This window comes from Dermacentor variabilis, chromosome 4 (assembly GCF_050947875.1).
Source record: "Dermacentor variabilis isolate Ectoservices chromosome 4, ASM5094787v1, whole genome shotgun sequence".
Taxonomy (NCBI): domain Eukaryota; kingdom Metazoa; phylum Arthropoda; class Arachnida; order Ixodida; family Ixodidae; genus Dermacentor; species Dermacentor variabilis.
The window spans coordinates 187,031,946-187,052,196 of record NC_134571.1 but is presented as its reverse complement, the minus strand read 5'-3'; the positions used below and the strand labels follow the sequence as shown (position 1 = coordinate 187,052,196).

Genomic DNA, 20,251 nt, shown 5'->3' with positions numbered 1-20,251 from the left:
CATCAATGAGCATTCAGCTTTTACAGAGAGTAGCGTTATATATACACACACACACATATATATATATAATATATATATATATATATATATATATGTATATATATATATATTGACACGTGTACTTATCTTTATCGGGCAACCACGTTTCGCCCCCTAACAAATGTTATCGCACAGCGCGGGACGCGCCTGCATGTATCCGAAGTTTCTGGAAAGTTATAGATACTTCTACCCGGCTATCTGTTGTCGCCGAACGTTGTGTTATGTGATTTCATCGTGTGACGCGAATGGTGTAGAACTTTGTGGAAGGCACGCGGGTACCAACGATTAGTCTGGAACATTCTACGACTGCTGTATAAAAGCCGGCGCGCTTGACCCGCTGATCAGATTTTCGACGATCGCCGACCGTGTTCGCAGCTATCGCTGTGCTATAAGTGTAGCCTGTTTTGTGGGCACAGGTTCGCCCAATAAAAGTTAGTTTTGTCGTTCACAGTATTGCTACTGTGTTCTTCAACGTCACCACCACGTGACATATCAGGATACAGGAAAGGTATTAGCACGGCAGTGCGCAGATTCGTTGGCATGTGTGCCTATACTATAGGCGGTTTGTCAAGGACCTTTCACGCATCGCGGAGCCGCTAACACATCTAACGAAATGTGATGTCGTGTTCAAGTGCGAAACGCCGCAGGCCGACGCATTTCAAACGACGCATGCAGTCGCCGCCGGTACTTTCACACTTCGACGAGGACGCCGATACTGAAATCCACACTGACGCCAGTAGCCTAGGCCTCGGTGCCGTCCTAGTCCAGAGGAAAAACGGACTTCAACGGGTGATATCTTGTGCTAGCCGGTCGCTGTCAAAAGCAGAAGGCAATTATTCAACGACTGAAAAGGAATGCCTCGCCATGATTTGGGCTACAGCAAAATTCCGCCCTTACCTCTATGGCAGGTCATTCAAGGTCGTCAGCGACGATCACGCGTTGTGTCGGCTAGCTAACTTGAAGGACCCTTCAGGACGGCTGGCGCGGTGGAGCCTCAGACTGCAAGAATATGACGTCACCGTAATATACAAGTCCGGAAGAAAACACTCTGGCACCGACTGCTTATCACGCGCCCCCATCGATCCCCCGCCGCAAAACGACGAGGACGACGACGCCTTCCTTGGAATAACAAGCGCGGAAGACTTCGCTAAACAGCAGTGAGTGACCCGGATCTAAAAGGCTTCGTCGAGTATTCGGAAGGGAACACCGACGTTGTCCCTAGGGCATTTAAGCGCGGGTTGTCTTCGTTCATGCTACAAAACAACCTGCTCGTCAGCGGCAAACCTTTGTCCTAAACTAAACGTTTGCTTCGTTTTTGGCAGGCTCTGCAAGCTGTGGGACAGTATCAGCTGGAAAACCGCTCGTATCTTCAATGGCTATCATCTTCGCAACTGTTCCTGGTGACTGATCTACGCATGCGGATCTCGGGGAAGCTGCAATTTCGACGTAGCAAGCCATCCTTGACTTCATTGGCTCTGGACCTGCCAATAATGTCCCCCTGGCGTCGATCACCGATTATTTAAAGGCCGTCAACTTTGTGGACCGTTGCAGTTAGCGGCAAACCTTTGTCCTAGACTAAACGTTTGCTTCTTGGCAGGTGCGTGTTGATTACACCTGTTGTAATTCATCACTTTTCGGTGTTTTGCCGCTGACTGCACCAGGTCTTCTTTATGTACTTCTTGCTCAAAAGCCATACCGAGAGATGGAAGATTTATGAGTTGTTCTACCTGTGAGGGCGAATTCCACCTGGGGAAAAACTGCTCGTCAGTTTCTGATAACGCCTACAAGAAGATGAGTACAGTGACACGTGAAACGTGGAAGTGTCCTTCATGCAAGGTTGATTCGGTTAAGCAACCAGACGAGGCATCCAACCCTGGTGATAGTTCATTCTCACAGCAACTGTCTGCTCTGAATATGAAACTAGATTCTTTGGCTACAACTGCTTCAACACTGATGGTGAAAATCGAGGAACTATTGTTGGTCAGGGAAGCTAGTGAAAAGGTTGATTCGGCAGTCGAGGACATACGGTCCGCTATTGATTTCCTTTCGTCAAAGTATGACTCGGTGCTTGCTACAGTGGCCACTAATCAGAATGAGCTTGCAGACCTTCGGTCACAAGTTCAATCGCTCTCTTCAACAGTAGTTTCCCAGACACAGGTGATTGACAGGATGAGTGGGGAAATAAATGACCTCGAACAATATGGCAGAAGATGTAACTTCGAGATTCACGGCCTTCCTGTCAAATCTGATGAAAACTTACACTCTTCCTTAGGTACTTTGGCAGGCAAGCTAAACATAACCGATTTTCAACAAGCAGATATCTCGGCAGTGCATCGGCTGCCATCCAGAGGCGACTATATTCCACCAATTCTAGTGGAAACTCGCTCAATTTCTGTTAAGCAGAAATGGCTCAGGGGCCCGGAGCCGCCTTCCTGATTTGGTGCATGACGATATGTCTCCTCGGCTGTTTTTTAACGATAACCTGCCTCGGGCTAATCGCGAGTTGTTCCGTCTAGCAAGGTCTCGTGGCAACGAAAAGGGTTTTGAGTTCATCTGAACCAAAAATGAGAAGATCCTTGCAAAACAGTCCGAAGACGCGCCTCTCATTAGTGTCAACAAGCTTTCTGATCTTGAAAAACTAACATAACCATGTCTGACATTGGTTTCGTGAAGTGTTCCGATTTTTCTTAAGTCCAGAAGTTCTTTCAGCATCACACAGGCAATTCCTTTCAGTTTACTCACGTTAATATTCGCAGCATACGGAAGCATTGGGACCATTTTTTGTGCGCTGATTCACCCTTTTCATTCAAATTTTGACGTTGTTGCTCTCACGGAAGTGAACGTTTCGTCAGATGTGTTACCAAATTTCTCGCTGCCAGGTTACCATTTACATTCTTATACTCGTCTACAACGAACAGGAGGAGGAATCGCAGTTTTTGTTAGATTCTTGCTCCGTTTCCGAAATTAGTATTCCTTTTACTCAAGCAGAAGTAGTTGCTCTCCGCCTAAGTACACCTTGGTTGTCGTTGATTCTACTCGCAATTTACCGCCCTCCATGTTGTAACGGTCGAATCTTTTTAGCTGAGCTTGATTCTGCAGTATCATCATTTTCCAGTGAAGAACACGTGTGCATTATCGGAGATATGAATATCGATATTCTACGCCCAACTGTGCCAACGGCCGCAGATTATCTTGACACTTTATCAAAGTGGGGACTAGAGGCTAAAATCCACAGCCCTACACGTGAGGAATACTTATCTGGGCAGCTAGTCTCGTCTTGCATCGACCACATAAACGTGCGTTCTCAAAACCTGCTGGTGCGGTCTGCTGTTGTTGAACTCAAGCTTGCAGACCACTATTTCGTCTGCTGCTCGTTAACGGATGGTTCTAGCCACCCTGCACCCTTGCGCAGCCAGCAAAACGTATCAGTACTTGATTATAAGCGTTTCGATGAAAGAATAGCAAAGTACGATTGGCATTCTTTTATTGACAATGTGTCCCCTGCAGACTTATATGACAGTTTCGTCGAGGTTGTTCGTTCACACAAAGCCGAATCTTCACGCATGGTGATCGTTAAGCAACGAAATTTAGGCAATAAGTGCATGTCACCCGTAATACTGGAAGCCATCAAAGAAAAAGATCTACTCTGGGCTCGATCAAGACGTGCTCCAAACTGCTCTGAACTACGACTGCAGTTTAAACATGAACGAAACCGAGTTAATGCCATGATCCGTGTGGCCAAGCGCAATCACTTTAGGTCTCAGTTTAACGACGCACGTTTTAACAGCAAGAAAACATGGTCATTGGTGAATAACCTGAAAGGAGTGAGCGCTGCTATTTATAATGATACATATTTCATATCTCATTTCCATAAAGATGGACAGAGCATTGCGAATGACTTTAACAAACTATTTTCTCTGGTCTCTGGTGCATCTCGTACCCCGCCTAACGACTGTCCTATGCCTCCCAGTGTGATGGAATCTGCTTTCCTTCCTGACATTACCGAAAGTGATTTAAGGTGTATACTTTTCAGTCTTAAACGTAGTAAATCTCCTGGTCATGACGGCCTCACTGTTTCTGAACTGTGCAGAAATTTTGAAGCGATTAAGGGTGTCCTACTAGTTAGGCTTAATAGTGTCATTTCCAGAGGTATAATACCGACTTCAATGAAAACTGCTAAAGTTATACCTTTGTATAAGGGTGGCTCCAGAAACATGATGAGTAATTATGGACCTATCTCTATTCTGCCATGCATTGGCCAAATTTTTGAAAAGCATCTATTACTTACCATGACGAATTTTTTGAATACGCACAATGTTCTATCACCTTGTCAGTATGGCTTCATACCAGGAAAAGGAACAACAGATCTTCTTGAAGAATTCTCTGACACACTAAATTCAGCTTTTGATAAGAATGAAGTCGTATGCTCTCTTTTTCTTGACGTAACCAAGGCCTTCGATAGCATCTGCCACGTTCTTCTGCTTGATAAACTTTCTACATTGGGATTTCGAGGTTCGTTTGTACACTTACTTACTAACTTTTTACAAGATAGGCGCCAATATGTGTCGATTTCAAGATTCCATAGCGATTTCACGGCAATTACTTCCGGAGTCCCGCAAGGTTCTATATTGAGTCCTTTGTTATTCAATCTATACGTTAATGATCTTGCTAACAATGTGCCTGTTTCATTGTTCCAGTATGCTGACGACACCGTCATTGTTGCGTGCGCAAAGAAATACACTGATGCTGTTACAGCATTACAGATGGCAGCTATTAAAGCCATGGACTGGTTTAAGTCTAACCTTATCAATGTTAATACTTCTAAAACGCAACTTATATGTTTTCATAACCCTTTAAAAAATTGAGTTGAGTCATCCTGTTTATTTGCACACTTCCTCCTGTTCTCATTGTAACTGTGTACCAGTAAAATATGCGCATTCGGTCAAATATCTTGGCCTGATCTTCGACAGTGATCTGTCTTGGAACTCGCACCTTTCTTTTGTTTGTCAAAGACTTCGCGCTGTATCTTGTGTCCTGTATAATATTAGATATTTTATGCCTTTTTCTGTCCGTAAATGTGTTACACACGCTCTAGCCTATAGTGTACTTAGATACGGAATCACTGTTTATGGTCACTGCACGGTTCGCTGGCAGCGCAGGGTGAATTCGCTTCTACGTTTACTTTTAAAAAATATTGCCTACGACCTGCCCATTGGTAATAACATTGATATTTTTAGAAGATTAAAGCTTCCAAATTTTAACGCTTTATTAACAGAAACTATTGTGCTCAAACATTTCTGGTACAGTCAGTTCACCATTCCATATGTTCCTGCACGTGATTTAAGACCAAAATACCGTTACTGCATTGCTGGCTCCTCAACCCGATACGGAAAGCGCACACGTCAATAATACGTACCTGCCTGTTTCAATAGTATGCCACCTAGTGTATTCCGCATGAGAACAAAATACACCCTGAAAAAAATTTTGCGGTATGTCTCCGCATTACTTCCTGCCCCATAATGATTTAATCGAGTGTTACTGGCTTAATTTCGCATTACTGTCATCCTTTTGCTGTTGTAATAGTTATGTTTCTATATCTGTCTCTCTGAGTTGTTAAATTTTTCATTTTTTTGTTTTGTTTGTTTGTCGAGTTCGTTGCAACATCTCTATTTTCCTTTGTTTTGCTGTCTGCCAGGCGCTGCCACTAAAGCCCTTGGTGAGGCTTTGGTAGGCCTGACTTTGGTGTACGAAAATTGACATGAATAAAAGTACTATCTATCTATCTATCTATCTATCTATCTATCTATCTATCTATCTATCTATCTATCTATCTATCTATCTATCTATCTATCTATCTATCTATCTATCTATCTATCTATCTATCTATCTATCTATCTATCTATCTATCTATCTATCTATCTATCTATCTATCTATCTATCTATCTATCTATCTATCTATCTATCTATCTATCTATCTATCTATCTATCTATCTATCTATCTATCTATCTATCTATCTATCTATCTATCTATCTATCTATCTATCTATCTATCTATCTATCGTGAACAAGAACTTCTCACCAGTCCGCGCCAGCTACCTTCTTGTTGTACCGTCAGCGGTGCGTCCTGAAGTATTGCACGCCCTACACGACGATCCAACCGCTGGGCACCTCGGATTCCTACGGACGCTGTCGAGGATACAGGAAAGGTATTACTGGCCGCGTCTGACCACCGACGTCGCCCCTTACGTCAAGACATGCCGAGACTGTCAGCGACGCAAGACACCACAGACAAGGCCAGTAGGATTGCTACAGCCGATCCAACCTCCTCGTCGACCATTCCAGCAGATTGGGATGGATTTGTTGGGGCCGTTTCCGACGTCAAAATCTGAAAATAAGTGGATCGTCGTGGCGACGGACTATCTCACCCACTTGGCTGAAACTAAAGCTCTACCGAAAGGCAGCGCAGCCGAAGTGGCGAAATTTTTCGTCGAGAGCATCCTGCTGTTACATGGTGCTCCAGAAGTCCTCATCACCGACAGACGAACGGCTTTTACAGCAGAACTCACGCAAGCCATTCTGCAATACAGCCAGACAAGTCACAGGAGGACGACTACCCACCATCCGCTGACGAATGGTCTCACGGAGCGTCTGAACAAGACCCTCGCCGACATGCTAGCAATGTACGTCGACGTCGAGCACAAGACGTGGGATGCGGTCCTGCCGTACGTAACATTCGCTTACAACACGGCAGTGCAAGAAACAACACAGATTACGCCATTCAAGTTGGTTTACGGCAGCAACCCGACGACGACGCTCGACGCCATGCTGCCGCACGTCACTGACGAGGAGAATCTTGACGTCGCTACCTATCTCCAGCGCGCCGAAGAAGCCCGACAGCTCGCCCGCCTGCGAATCAAGAACCAGCAGAGGACCGACAGCCGACGCTACCACTTCCGACGACGCTTCGTCGAGTACCAGCCCGGTGACCGTGTTTGGGTATGGACCCCGATACGCCGACGAGGACTCTGTGGGAAACTACTGCGACGCTATGTCGTACCCTACAAGGTCATCCGACGTGGTGGCGCACTGGACTATGAGGTCGTGCCAGACGGCATTTCGCATTCACAGCGGCGCCGCGCACGATCTGAAGTGGTCCACGTGGTGCGCCTTAAACCCTTCCACGGACGCTGACAAACTTCCTTATTTTGTTGTTTTCTTTGCTACGAGTGCTTTTCTTTATTACTTTCGTTTGTTTGCAGCATCGGTTCGATGCTTTTTAAGAGGGAGGTATTGACACGTGTAGTTATCTTTATCGGGCGACTGCGTTTCGCCGCCTAACAAATATCGCACAGCGCGGGACGCGCCTGCATGTATCCGAAGATTCTGGAACGTTATCGATGCTTCCATCCGCTGTCTGTTGCCGCCGAACCTTGTATTATCTAATTTCGTCGCCTGACGCGAATGGTGTAGAACTTTGTGGAAGGGACGCGGGTCCCAACGATTAGTCTGGAACATTCGACGACTGCTGTATAAAAGCCCACGCGCTTGACCCGCTGATCAGATTTTCGACGATCGCCGACCGCGTTCGCCGCTATCGTTGAGCTATAATTGTAGCCTGTTTTGTGGGCACAGGTTCGCCCAATAAAAGTTAGCTTTTGTCGATCACAGTATCGCTACTGTGTTCTTCAACGTCACCACCACGTGACAATATATATATATATATATATATATATATATATATATATATATATATATATATATATATATATAAAGGGAGAGGGGAATGATGAAGGTTACGGCTCAAAGTGAGATTTCATGCTCGTTACAAACGCTTCGTAATCAGTGACAGTTGGTGCCAGGCAGAAGATTCCATTGACAGGTGGCGAGAACGAGAGGCGAATGAAAGAAGAGATTAGTGCGAGCAAAGATAGGTTCGACTTTCAGTTGGTGGTCAATGCGTGGGAGTATGCCATGCGCTGGCGTGGTACGGTACATAGCAAAGGAAGGGTGGCTCAGATATAATTTGTGCAAAAAGAACAGAATGGAAAGCATTCTACGTCTTACAAGAAGAGATAACTTGAGAGCTTTCTTTATTTCAGTCACACTTGCCGTACGCGAGTTGTTCCTTGATATGAATCGAGCGGCTTTATTTTGAAGAGACTTCAATTTTGTTATTAGGTATGTTTGGTACGCGTTTCACATCAAATAGGCGTAATCCAACTGCGAGCGCTCTAATGTGGTGTATGCTGAAATCCTTGTGTTTGCAGTAGCTAAACGCAGATCGCGCCAGAGAAATCCGAATGTTTTAAAAGTCTTGTTAATAGCCCAATCTATGTGAACGTTCCACGGAAGGTCGGATGCTAAATGTATCTCCAAATGTAAAAAAAAAAACCGCACCCCGAATTTATTGTTCAATATTTTTATTTTGCATATTTGCTGCGGGTTATACGCACCAAATACGGTATGTGCTGCTCTTCAACGAACCTCTTTCACGCCGGCATGGATCGATATAGATGCGGGATTGGGTAGACACCGCTGTTCGGTGAGTAACTTTCGCACCGACTTGTAGCCCTGGGTATGTGTCACTCGGTCTTCAATGAAGCTCATTGATATTAAGTGGGGTAACTGTGTATATGCTAGTGGGAGTGGTCCGCTCTTCAACGAGCGTGTTTGGCGCCAACTTGGGTAGTTAGGTTCATGCTGCTGGGAATGTGCCATTCCACAATGACAAAAATTTTTTTGCAGATTTCCGCGATGCTGCGCGCACTTAAACTCACGCCTTAAGGGTTATTCAAGGGCAGCGATCCGGCGCTGCGCCACAACTGCACGTGCCGCCTTTCAGTGGACATCTTTCACGCCAGTGCTGTAAGGTCGGGTTACGCTCGAGCCTCCCATCGCCGCTAGCCGCACCGCCCGCGTGCGGTTCACGGGCAGTCGGCGCAGCCGGTCACAAAATTCGGCTTACGCTAGGACCGCACGAGCAGTTCGCAAACGCTGACATCCGCACTCCGATTGAGGACGCGACGTCGGGGAGCTGGCAACTATCGCCAGCAGGAGACGATCACAACTGGAATACTTTTGTCAACGTAGATTCAAGCTCCCGCGTCATGGCGAGAACGCGACTCTTGCGCTGTCACGTTATGTTCTGCGACTGCATGTATTGCGTTATCGCGATGACCCACCTTTGTAACACGGCGCAGTCATCTTCCCTACGCTACATTTCGTTTTATTTATTGGCACCGCATCATGCTTTAAGAACATATATCGCCATGTACTCAGCTGTGTCGCGCGTGATGGCGCACTTTGTGTAAGTGTGCTAGCGAAAACTTGCAAGAACGCGCGTGAACGTGAACACACACACACGTTTTCAAACCAATGGACAAGGCGTCTGTCGTAGCAACGGCGTTGAACGCTGAAGTGCCGCAGCGGTATCAATTAACGTACTCCGACAGATGGTTTTATTATCGCGGAATGCCGCTGTGTAGATCGACGAGTCGCTTCTCTTTATCACCGAGCACGCGTCTAAATCTTCAACTACGGCTTGTTGATTTACTGGCACTTTGCTGCTCATGTTTCTAGCATCCAAGCTAAAAAGTGAGTCTACAATTGATTAACTGATATGGCAGCGCATTTCGAAACAGCGACCTAACACAGAATTTTAAAAAAACACCATCGAGTGCTCTGTGATACACCGCGCTCGCGTTTGTTCATTCTGTGTTTCGTCCCTGTTTCGAAGTGGGCTGCCTTGTTCTATCATGACTAACCAACTAGCTTACTAGTACGTCATAAGCAATTGATTACACTTGATTATGACAGACATAAAAGTGACATGTATCTATGATAGTCGCCTTAGGAAGAGATGCTTATCAGATATAATTTGAAAAACAGAATTTTTGTATGAAAACAAGTATTAATTCAGATAGCTGACAAGACACCTCATTAGGAGTGAAATCAGGTAGTGCGTACACTTCTTGTTGGTGCTGATAATGTCCCCACAAATAGAAATAGTACTATCTCTTATTCATGCCTTAAAAGATTACAAAAGTTTACGGCTGCACATAAGGCAACAATGCCCTGAAAAAGGGCCTGGGTGCAAAATCTGCTGCCCTTTCACTACTTAGTCATACCTCATTCAGCATTCAAGCAGTGTATAGCACGTGGTCAAAGTGCATGCAGACAAATTTTCCTCTCTCAGCGACGGCGACAATCAAGGATGATCGCCTTGAGACCATCTTCTGCTGTGAACATCATCCATGCATGGGTTATCCTTTTTATTATTTCCCTGGATAAAAAAAAAGAAGCTTGCAGAGGATTTATGAAGTCAGTGAGCGACAGCAAGCTACTCAAGTTATTTGATTGAATTGGGCATGGGCCAAACCTCACTCATGTAGTGACAACCTAGCTAGCTAATGCACAAACACGTTTAAAGAAAAAACAAATTCAGAGGCTAATATAAAAAGATGCGCAGTACCTGTATTACCTGTAAGCGAACCAAGATTATCAAGTGACTAGGCTTTGCAATGAGTGCGTTTTCACGCATGCGAAGGGCTTGACGTAGTGAGTAGTTTTATATTTGCCTTTCTTAATGAGTAACTGTTTAAACAGGTACACGATAATGAAACGAAATGATGGATCATAAGGCGCGCAAGGCAGAAGTAGGTGAGAACATTTACCATGCCTGCTGTCACACAAGTTCAAACATACAGTAGCTTGTAGGCAACGTCACTGCGTCACTGCAATTTGCACCGACCTCTAATGAAAGAACAGAACGCCTGCACTAGAGGCACTAGCTCATTAGCTTCATGTGCAGGGAAGTACAGTAAAGTAAAGGAATCTTTGTTGCTATTTTTTTTTTCATAAGCAACAAATAGTTTCTTGGATGGAGCTTTGTGACGAATGCAGAAATGTATTGTGTAAATCTTCAATTTGGACGTCTTCTATTATCATCCAGTCACTCCATAAGTAGTCAAAAGTGCAGGCAGCCCCATGAGCATTGCGAAACGAAACACAGAAATTTGCAGTCAAGAAGTCAGTGATTCCGCCTTTGTGCTGAACATAATATTGTTTCAATACAACGAAGGTTTTGCTAATTATTGGGAACGCGTTTATTTAAACAATTATTGTGAAATTGTTTCACACGTTACACCTAATATTACACGTATTTTCATCACATTTGAAGTTAGTGTCCAGTAAAGATATTTCAAAACATTGCGGATAATGGAAGTATCACACACTGAAACGCCTCAGTGAGGAACCTTGGGTAAAGTTATATTTAACAGATACACCGTAAGCATTATTCGTTGACAACATTCCTACCCGCTGTGGTTGCTCGGTGGCTATGGTGTTAGGCTGCTGAGCACGAGGTCGCGGGATGGAATCCCGGCCACGGCGGCCGCAATCCGATGGGGGCGAAATGCGAAAACACCCGTGTAGTTATATTTAAGTGCACGTTAAAGAACCCCAGGTGGTCGAAATTTTCGGAGTCATCCACTACGGCGTGCTTCATAATCAGGAAGTGGTTTTGGCAAATAAAACCCCGTAATTTATTTTTTTTAATTGACAACATTCCTATTATTTGAATGAAATATGAACAACGTGCTTCGCATTGTTCACCGAGAAAACAGGGGAAAAGCAGCTGCATGACTCGTATCACTCATAAAAATTGGGAAAGGATGAGCCCTCAGCACTTGCTTTCAGAGTATTTAATTAATTAATTTACACATCTAAAACATTCGCTACGTGTCACGAATAGAGTGGTTCTTATTTCTTGCAAATGTGATAATTCTGCCATGTTTACGCCTCCCATTGGAGCGCAGAAACTTTATAGGCGTTTCTTATAACGCCTATAAATGGGCCAAGACTGAGTGCTCAGCAACTTTATTTAACCCCTAATTCACAAAAATACTTCAACATTTACGTTTAAACTGACCCTCAAATGCCCCAAACTACATCGAAAGTGAATTTCATGAATGATTTAGTTTTTCTCCCAAACACCGCCAAAACAGGCATATGATGTTTCTGAGCGCTTGTCGCATTATTAGCTTTCCTGGAAAAGGTAGGGAGATTAGCCATAATTGTACCTGGCTGGCTATACTTTTTGGGGAGTTCAGGGGTTTCATTTATAGAGGGCTGGGTGACTGTATCCCTACAGACATTGTACTTGGCTGGCTGTACTTTTTGGGGAGTTCAGGGGTTTCATTTATAGAGGGCTGGGTGACTGTATCCCTACAGTCTGCGCAGTAAGTGTGATTTACAGTTTCTTGTAGTGATTCAGTCAAAAGTAATCAAGTATTCAGTGATGCCAAGGTTTTACTGCTACGTGAGCGCGCATTGCTTGGAAACAAAATGCGCGAAAGGTACGCCGCGGTGTTGCTCTTAGCGCAAATGTAATCACAGACGGCACCCTGCTTTCTTTTGTTTTGCTGTTGCGCTGCTCTCCTTTTTTATTTTCTCGTTTGTTTTTGATTTATTCACACACGGCAACTTTCCAACGCTGAGCCAAAGCAATAAGTTGTCAGCCGCGTATTATCTTACCCGCAACTATTGTTCACTTGGGCAATCTGACTTTTTTCTGTATGTCATTGCAGCTGGCGAGTCAATTCTTCTGCTTCGATAATTACAAGCCTGGTATGCGCAACGGACGCTGTCATGAACTCTGCGATGGTATGTAAGCGTGCAATACACTGGACATTTTCGTTCCTGCCATTGGTGACTGTCTTTTCGAACACTATAACAACCTTTCGGAGCAAAGCTCCACCATTTCTTCGTCGTGTCGCATAGAAACATCTTCTTGAAGGCTATGAGTAGGTCAGGCTGATAGAGAGATCGTATTGTTACAGTACCTTAAGTCAAATGTCAAGTCCTTACACATATATGAAGGCGTACAATATCCATAAATAGGTGGCGCGTCTTTTGTTGCCTTTTAAAATGTGAACAGTTGGTGTTGCGGCTTGATATAAGTGCGTAACAGTCGCCACTGGATGGCCTCCTTGAAACTTCACACACGAGTGGGGCAGCGACAGAAGCACTGGTCAACATGAAAAATGTCAAAAATGCTAAAGCTGCAGCGAGGAAAATGGAGCGAATGTGCATGGTTACGTGCGTGACTTTAATTTGGTGCTTTTTAAAATGAAATAAACGAAAGCTCTGCATGGTGCCTTGCCACTGGGAGAAGCATGGCTCTCACCAGCTTGGAGCTATAATAGATCTACTGTATGTGTAAGTGCAAAAGACAAAAGCGAATCTATAAGATCGTGTAGGACTCTTTTGCACCTCCAATAACTACGGTCATAGATTATTTTGTTTCTAAAATGTGATAGCAAAAGTGAAAGCAGAGCATACTGTCAGGCAAAGGCCAACTTACATGCAGCTTTTAAACCTGTTGTGGTATGTCACTGCGATGGCGATCAGTTTCATGATGAAGACAATAAAACAACGTAGTCGCAGGTTCCTTTCTGTTGTGTTGTTGTTGTGCAGTTGGTTTCGTTTCTAGTTTCGGTTTTGTTGTTACGTCATGCCTGACGTCACAGTGGCAATGAAAAGGCTGGTGCTGTCAAGGAGCCCGTAGAGAGAAGTGAGAGGTGACCGCAGACGATTGGAGTCATGCTTGTTCTTTTGGGACGGAGGGCCCCCGAATGTGGCTCGGTGCGTCTGGCCACCTGACCCAGCTACCCTGGACCTTACGATACAACATATTGGCGACGAGCTAGGCCTTGCATTGACTTCCGAGGGACTTACGCCTCCGCCTGCATTTCTGGAAACCCCCGATCAGCCACCCATACCATGGAAGCAGTGGAAGGAACTATGTTGGTACCTACTTGGAAGCGTCGGGTGCCACCGAGTTTGCTGCGCCTCGGCGGAGAGCCATACTTCTGCATTCGCTTGGCATCGAGGGGCAATGTAAATTCCGCAACGCGTCGACGAACGCTGCTACTACTCTGTCTGCTACTACTCCCACGGGGCCAGTCCAAGATCAGCATACTACTTCTACAAGCGTCGGCAGATGCGTTTAAAAACGCGCTGGGCATTTGTGACCGCCTGTTCTCAACCACGACAAATGTGCTTGTTGAACGGCACTGCTTCAAACAGAGCATACAAAATTCGGGTGAGCCTACGGATGTCTACATTGCTAATTTACGCGAACTAGCAAAGCACTGTGAGTTCGAGGGACCTTCTGACATAGCTGTCCGCGACCAACTCATTTCTGGTACCGCATCGGACAGGCTTCGTGAGTGTTTCCTTTTCGAAGGCGCAACGCTGACCTTGGACAGGGCAGTTATAATAGCAGAGCATTACGAAGCAACTTGGAAGAGCCTTCGAGAGTTCAGCGCAGCGGAGGAGGTGAAGTACGTACCGCATTCAGGCGCTTCGGCGTCGAAGTCGCGTGACGGTCGCCGTAAAGAGTTCATGCCCTTGCCGCAGAAATGTCAACAGACGCAGCCGGCGTCTGCAAGGGATACGAATCAGCGTCGTTGCTACCGCTGCGGGTCTACTCGACATTTGGCAAATTCACCGAATTGCAAGGCTAAATATAAGAAATGCTCGGGATGCGGAAAAGTAGGTCACTTTCAGGTTATGTGCCGCAGTTCGGAATTTAAAGAGGCGTGAGGGAAGTGCAAGAGGATGCCGAGCATCATGTGACACTGCTACATGTTTCGACCGGCGTTCCACGCCTCAGCATTTCCATCGAACTCCAAGGCGTTCCTGTGAACTTTTTGGTAGATGCAGGGTCGTCAGTATCCATAATGTCGGAGAACATTTACATGAAGCATTTTCAAAGTATGAAGGCGTTCTACCAGCTGCTGTTGCTTTATTGGATTACTCTAACAGGAAGATTACAGTGAAGGGCTGTTTTCCCGCTACCGTTGCTTACAAGCAACGCACTGTCCCTGTTCTCTTGTATGTTGTACAGCAAGGAACCGCAGTACTTGGGTTGGACACCATCAGCAGCCTGGACTTGCATATACATGGGGCTGAGTTGAAATGCCTGCAAATGAAAAGTGTAGCTTCCGACCTTCTACCTCAGGAATTTCGCGAGAAATTCAGCCACTTGTTCTCAGATGAGGCAAGATTAGTAAAAGGCTCTGCTCATCACATCAACCGCAAGCCGGATGTGACTGCAGTGGCCTCTAAGCTACGTCGACTTCCTCTGGCCCTTCGGGAACAAGTTTCTGCGGAAGTACAGCGGCTTGAGCAAGCAGTATAAACGAGAAAGTGTATGCTTCTGAATGGATTTCTCCGGTGGTAGTGGTCCGAAAGAAGAACGGCAGCATTCGGCTTTGTGTGGACCTTCGTGAAGCCAACAAAGCTATCGTCGTTGACGGATTTCCTCTTCCACATAGTGATGACCTACTAAATCAGCTAGCAGGGGCAACGCACTTTTCAAAAATTGACTTGGCATGAGCCTACAATCAACTGAAATTAATGCCTGAAAGCCGCGATCGACGACATTCATTACGCACGATGGTCTTTTTCGGTTCCGACGAGAGCGTTTCGGCCTCGCCTCCGCACCAGCCGCTTTTCAGAAGATTATGACTTCAATACTGAGAGGCTGCAGGGGCGTACTTTGCTACATAGACGATATCATCATCTACGGTAAATCTGCGGCTGAGCACACTGCGAACCTTCATGATGTTCAGTGCATCTCAGCGGCTGGCCTGCGGCTTAATGAAAAGTGCTTGTTCAATGTGCAAGAACTGACATTCTTGGGACATGTCGTCAGCCACAACGGCTTGTCACCCTTGAAATCGAATGTTGATGCTATTGTTCATGCCCCAGCGCCCACGAACACCACAAAGCTACGTTCGTTCCTTGGACTTGTCAGCTATTATGCCAAGTTCGTTCCTCACTTTGCTGACGTCGTAGAGCCTCTTCGCAAGTTACTTCGTCAAGGAGCTTCTTTTTCCTGGGACGACAAAGCTGCTCAAAGCTTCCGTGCGGTGAAGCAACTACTCGCAACAAGCAAGGCTGTGCACATGTTCAACCCCTCGCTACTTCCGGTAGTGACTACAGATGCTTCCGACCATGGTCTGGGAGCAGTGCCACAACAGACGTACGGAAATGAACTCCGCACCGTTACCTTCGCCTCTCGAACGCTGCCGCAAGCGGAGCGCAAGTACTCAGCTAGGAGAAAAGGAGGCACTCGCGTGCGTATGGGCGTGTGAACAGTGGCACGTTTTTCTTTATTTTCTTTATTTATTTATTTACAGAATACTGCAGGCCAACTTGTGACCCAGGCAGGAGGGAATACGTTCATACAGTAATGTAATTACATACGTTCAAAGAAAAGAAGTGCATATGAAATATGAAATACATTGAATCATATGAGGTACATTGAAGGATGATATAAATACATAAAAAACACATTCTACAAGCATACAAAGCAAGAGATTGAATTGAAAGGAGAAAATATCTACAGTACCAGTTTACACAGTTTACACAGGTTGTTCTTTTTTTCATGCTAACACGCATGAAAGTACTCATGCGGTCACACGTTTATTTGAAATGCAGTTTTTCAATGGCACGTAATATGTTATTGGACAGGAATACATCGGTCGGCAGAGAGTTCCAATCATTTATTGTTCTAGGAAAGAAGGAATATTTAAAGCAATTTGTACGCGCGATAATATGGGTTATCTTGTCGGGGTAATAATTTCTGGTAGCTCTAGCTGGTAGCGGCTGGAGACAGGGTGAATGACCAAGTTGTAGCTCTCTTTTCCAAAGGCCGAAAAGCAATGTTAGGCGTGCTACCTTTCTTCGGGATTCTGGGGTGGCAATATTATTTTCATTAATCAATTGAGAGGGGGAGTCATAACGTCCATAACAACTATATAAGTAGCGGACGGCAAGCCTGTTTATGTTTTCCAGTTTTTTAATATTTGTTTTCGTGAATGGGTCCCAGACGACGCAAGCATATTCTAATCACGACCTTACGAGTGTGTTGAATGCCACTTGTTTCACGGATGGAGGAGAACGTTTCCGCTTGTGTCTCAGTAGGCCGAGTTTACGTCGAGCAGACGCATAAACATTATCAATGTGTTGCGACCAGGTTAGACGATTGTTGATGGTTACACCCAAATATTTAAAAGAGTCTTTTTCAGAGACCGCGGATTGATTAATAGTGTATTGATATGTTAGAGGATGTTTTTTGTTGGTAATGCGCATAAAAACCGTTTTTTCTTCATTAAGTTTCATTTCCCAGGTGTCGCACCAGTCAGAAATCGCAGTGAGACTTTTATTCAGCATCACTTGATCATTGGCATCTTTTATCTCTTTGTAAAGTAAGCAGTCGTCCGCGAACAATTTAATACTCACACGATCGTCTATGCATGCTTTTATGTCATTAATATATACTAGGAAAAGTAGCGGTCCGAGCACGCTTCCCTGCGGCACTCCCGAATTTACGGGGAGACATCCATAGTAGTATGGATGTCTCCCCTCAACATCGACGAATTGTCTGAGCATGCTCAAATATGCACAGATCCAGTTTACAATGCTAGGTGGAAAACCATAGTTGCTTAGTTTTGTTATCAAACCAAAATGAGAGGCCCTATCGAAGGCTTTGCTGAAATCGAGGAATATAACATCAACCTGGCCGGCTTTATCAAGAACGGAGGCAAAAGCGTAGACGCTAGAGAGAAGCTGAGTAGTGGTAGACAGCCCCTTACGAAAGCCGTGTTGGCACGGGGACAGAATACCACGTTTTTCAAGAAATTCCACCATGTAATTTGAGATAATATGCTCTAAAAGCTTGCAAGATGTAACCGTCAGTGATATAGGGTGATAATTTGATAGTAATGTAGGGTCGCCTTTCTTAAATACAGGCACAACACGAGTGACCCGCTAGTCTGATGGAACGATGCCACAAGATATCGACGAGCGGAAAATTACGAGAAGGAAATGTGAAAGCCACTCGGCACAGCGACGAAGAAAAGCATTAGAAGTGCCGTCAGGACCGCATGTCTTTTCTGTGTTTAGATTTAAGAGCACAGAAAATATACCCTCGTATGTTATAAAATCAAAATTTACGTTTTCTACATCTTCAGCAATGACCGGAGAGCACTGATTAGACTCAGAGAAGATAGAATGGAAGTAATGATTAAATTTGGATGCCTGGTGTTGCTTATCTTGAATTATCTGACCATCAATCTTTAGGTGGTCAAGAGCTTGCCTCTTCTTATAGTTCAAATGTCGCCAAAATTTTTCAGGGTCAGTCTTAAGAAATTGGGCCAGCGTGTGGGAGCAATAAAACTGCCTACCTGCTCTAATTTTTGTAGTGAGTGTTTGTTTTAGCTCGCCGAATACTGGGCCAAATTTTTTTTTTGCCTTCGGAATCTTTTTACTTTTCTAACGAGGTGGATTATATCTCGATTGATCCAAGAATTTTTTCGGTGCACCTTCTTCATTTTACTAGGGATGAAGTTATCAATACAGAAGTGGCAAATGGATTTCAGCTTTAGCCATAGGTAGTCAACATCATCGCCAGAGAAGTCTTCCAGTGCTAGTTCAAGGTAATCGATGACGGACTCGTCATTTGCTTTAGTATAGTTTTTGACGGATTTGCAATCTTTAAGCGTGTTATTGTTTGAACTACAAACTACGTAGTTGATGGTCAGTTCGAGCTACGAACTGACCATCAAGCTCTGGTTACTCTCCTTTCATCCCGGGACACAGGTCGCCGGTCTACCCGAATTGCAAGGTGGTCGGCACGTCTACTGTACTACAATTTTGATGTACTATACCACCGTTGAAGTGATAACAAGGTGGTGGATGCTCCATCACGATTGCCTCTGTCAAACGTACAAGAACAAGAAGAAGTTGTGTCGCTTGTTTCCACCTGCATCACAAAGGTAAAACTTCAGGAAGCTGTTCAATGCGACTTGCTGCTACAGCAGGTGATGAATTACGTCACAACTAGGTGGCCGGCGAAATGCAGTCTTCAGCCTGAGTTGCGGCCCTTTTTCTACGTGCGGGATGAGTTGGCAGTTATGGACAGCCTTCTATTGCGGGATGAGCGCCTGGTCATACCAGTTGCATTGACATCAACGCTCGTGGAGTTGGCGCATGAAGGTCACCAAGAAATTATGCGCACAAAGCAGAGGCTTCGCACGCAGTATTGGTGGCCAAGACTCGACAAACAAGTAGAGCAGGCAATCTCGTCTTGCAGTGTCTGTCAAGCGGCAGATAAGTCAGCGAAGCCCGCAGTACGACCACTGGAACCCATTCCGCTACCTGAGCGTGCTTGGCAGAAACTAGCGCTGGACATTGTCGGTCCTTTTACAAGAGCTAAGGAGAGCTGCAAGTTTGTAATAACGTTAATTGACCTTTATTCCAAGTGGCCCGAGGTATCTTTTGTCTCAAGTGTGACAACTAATGCTGTAATCGGATTCTTGACAGCAGTGTTCAGCAGAGAGGGGTACCCAGATGAGATATTAACAGATCATGGACCGCAACTGAAGTCTAGCCTGTTCGAGGATTTTCTCTGAAAGCGCGGAATTAAGCCCTCCTGCGCATCGTTTTATCATCCTCAAAGTAACGGACAGGTGGAACGTTTCAACAGGGTCTTGAAAGACTACGTGCAGCTTGCAGTTTTGAAACATCGGCCTATTGAGACAGCAGTATTGGAGTACCTGGCGGTTTATCCAGTACACCACATGCAACAACGGGTGTTCCACCAGCTGTACTCTTGCATGGACGCACTCCACGCACCATGTTGAACATAGTGGGCTTATCCCCAGGCCCAGGTTTCTTTTACAAACCGGCACCAGAAATTGCCCTATTATGGAAGAGGGTGAGAGATAAACAAATGAGCGGCAAGGAGTATACAGATCGAAAAAGGGGGGCGAAAGTGCCAACGTTCCGTACTGGTGACTTCGTGAGGGTGAAAGATCGTCATGTTGCGAGGAAAGGCGATTTGTCCGACAGCGAACCCCTGAAGATAGTGGAAAAAAAGGAAATAATGCTTTCACCCTGGAAGACAACAACACATGGAATGCCGAGAGGCTGTATAAGGTGCCGTACACGGGTCGTCAAGGAGGCTCACCGTTGACAATAGCTGCTCCTGTGGCTGGCGACTGGTATGCCAGTTTTCCTGTTGTTCCCGAGCCTCTAACTATGCCAGGTGAGCACCCCGGCCTTCTAGACACCACCGAACGAACAGGTCAAGCAGAGAACGAGCAAAGAGGAGAGGAGCATCAACTAGAGTCCCCATCGA

At 45.3% G+C, this 20,251-nt stretch overlaps 1 protein-coding gene across 5 annotated transcripts in view; it reads left to right on the top strand.

Annotated features, from left to right (window-relative positions):
- LOC142580010 (lysozyme C-1-like) overlaps positions 1-20,251 on the top strand; it is a 137,937-nt gene that overhangs the window by 91,799 nt on the left and 25,887 nt on the right. For all 5 annotated transcript variants that reach the window (XM_075690731.1, XM_075690729.1, XM_075690730.1 and 2 more), the window contains one exon: positions 12,627-12,702. In XM_075690731.1, coding sequence (XP_075546846.1) covers positions 12,627-12,702 — 76 coding nt within the window. The remainder of the gene's footprint in view (positions 1-12,626; positions 12,703-20,251) is intronic.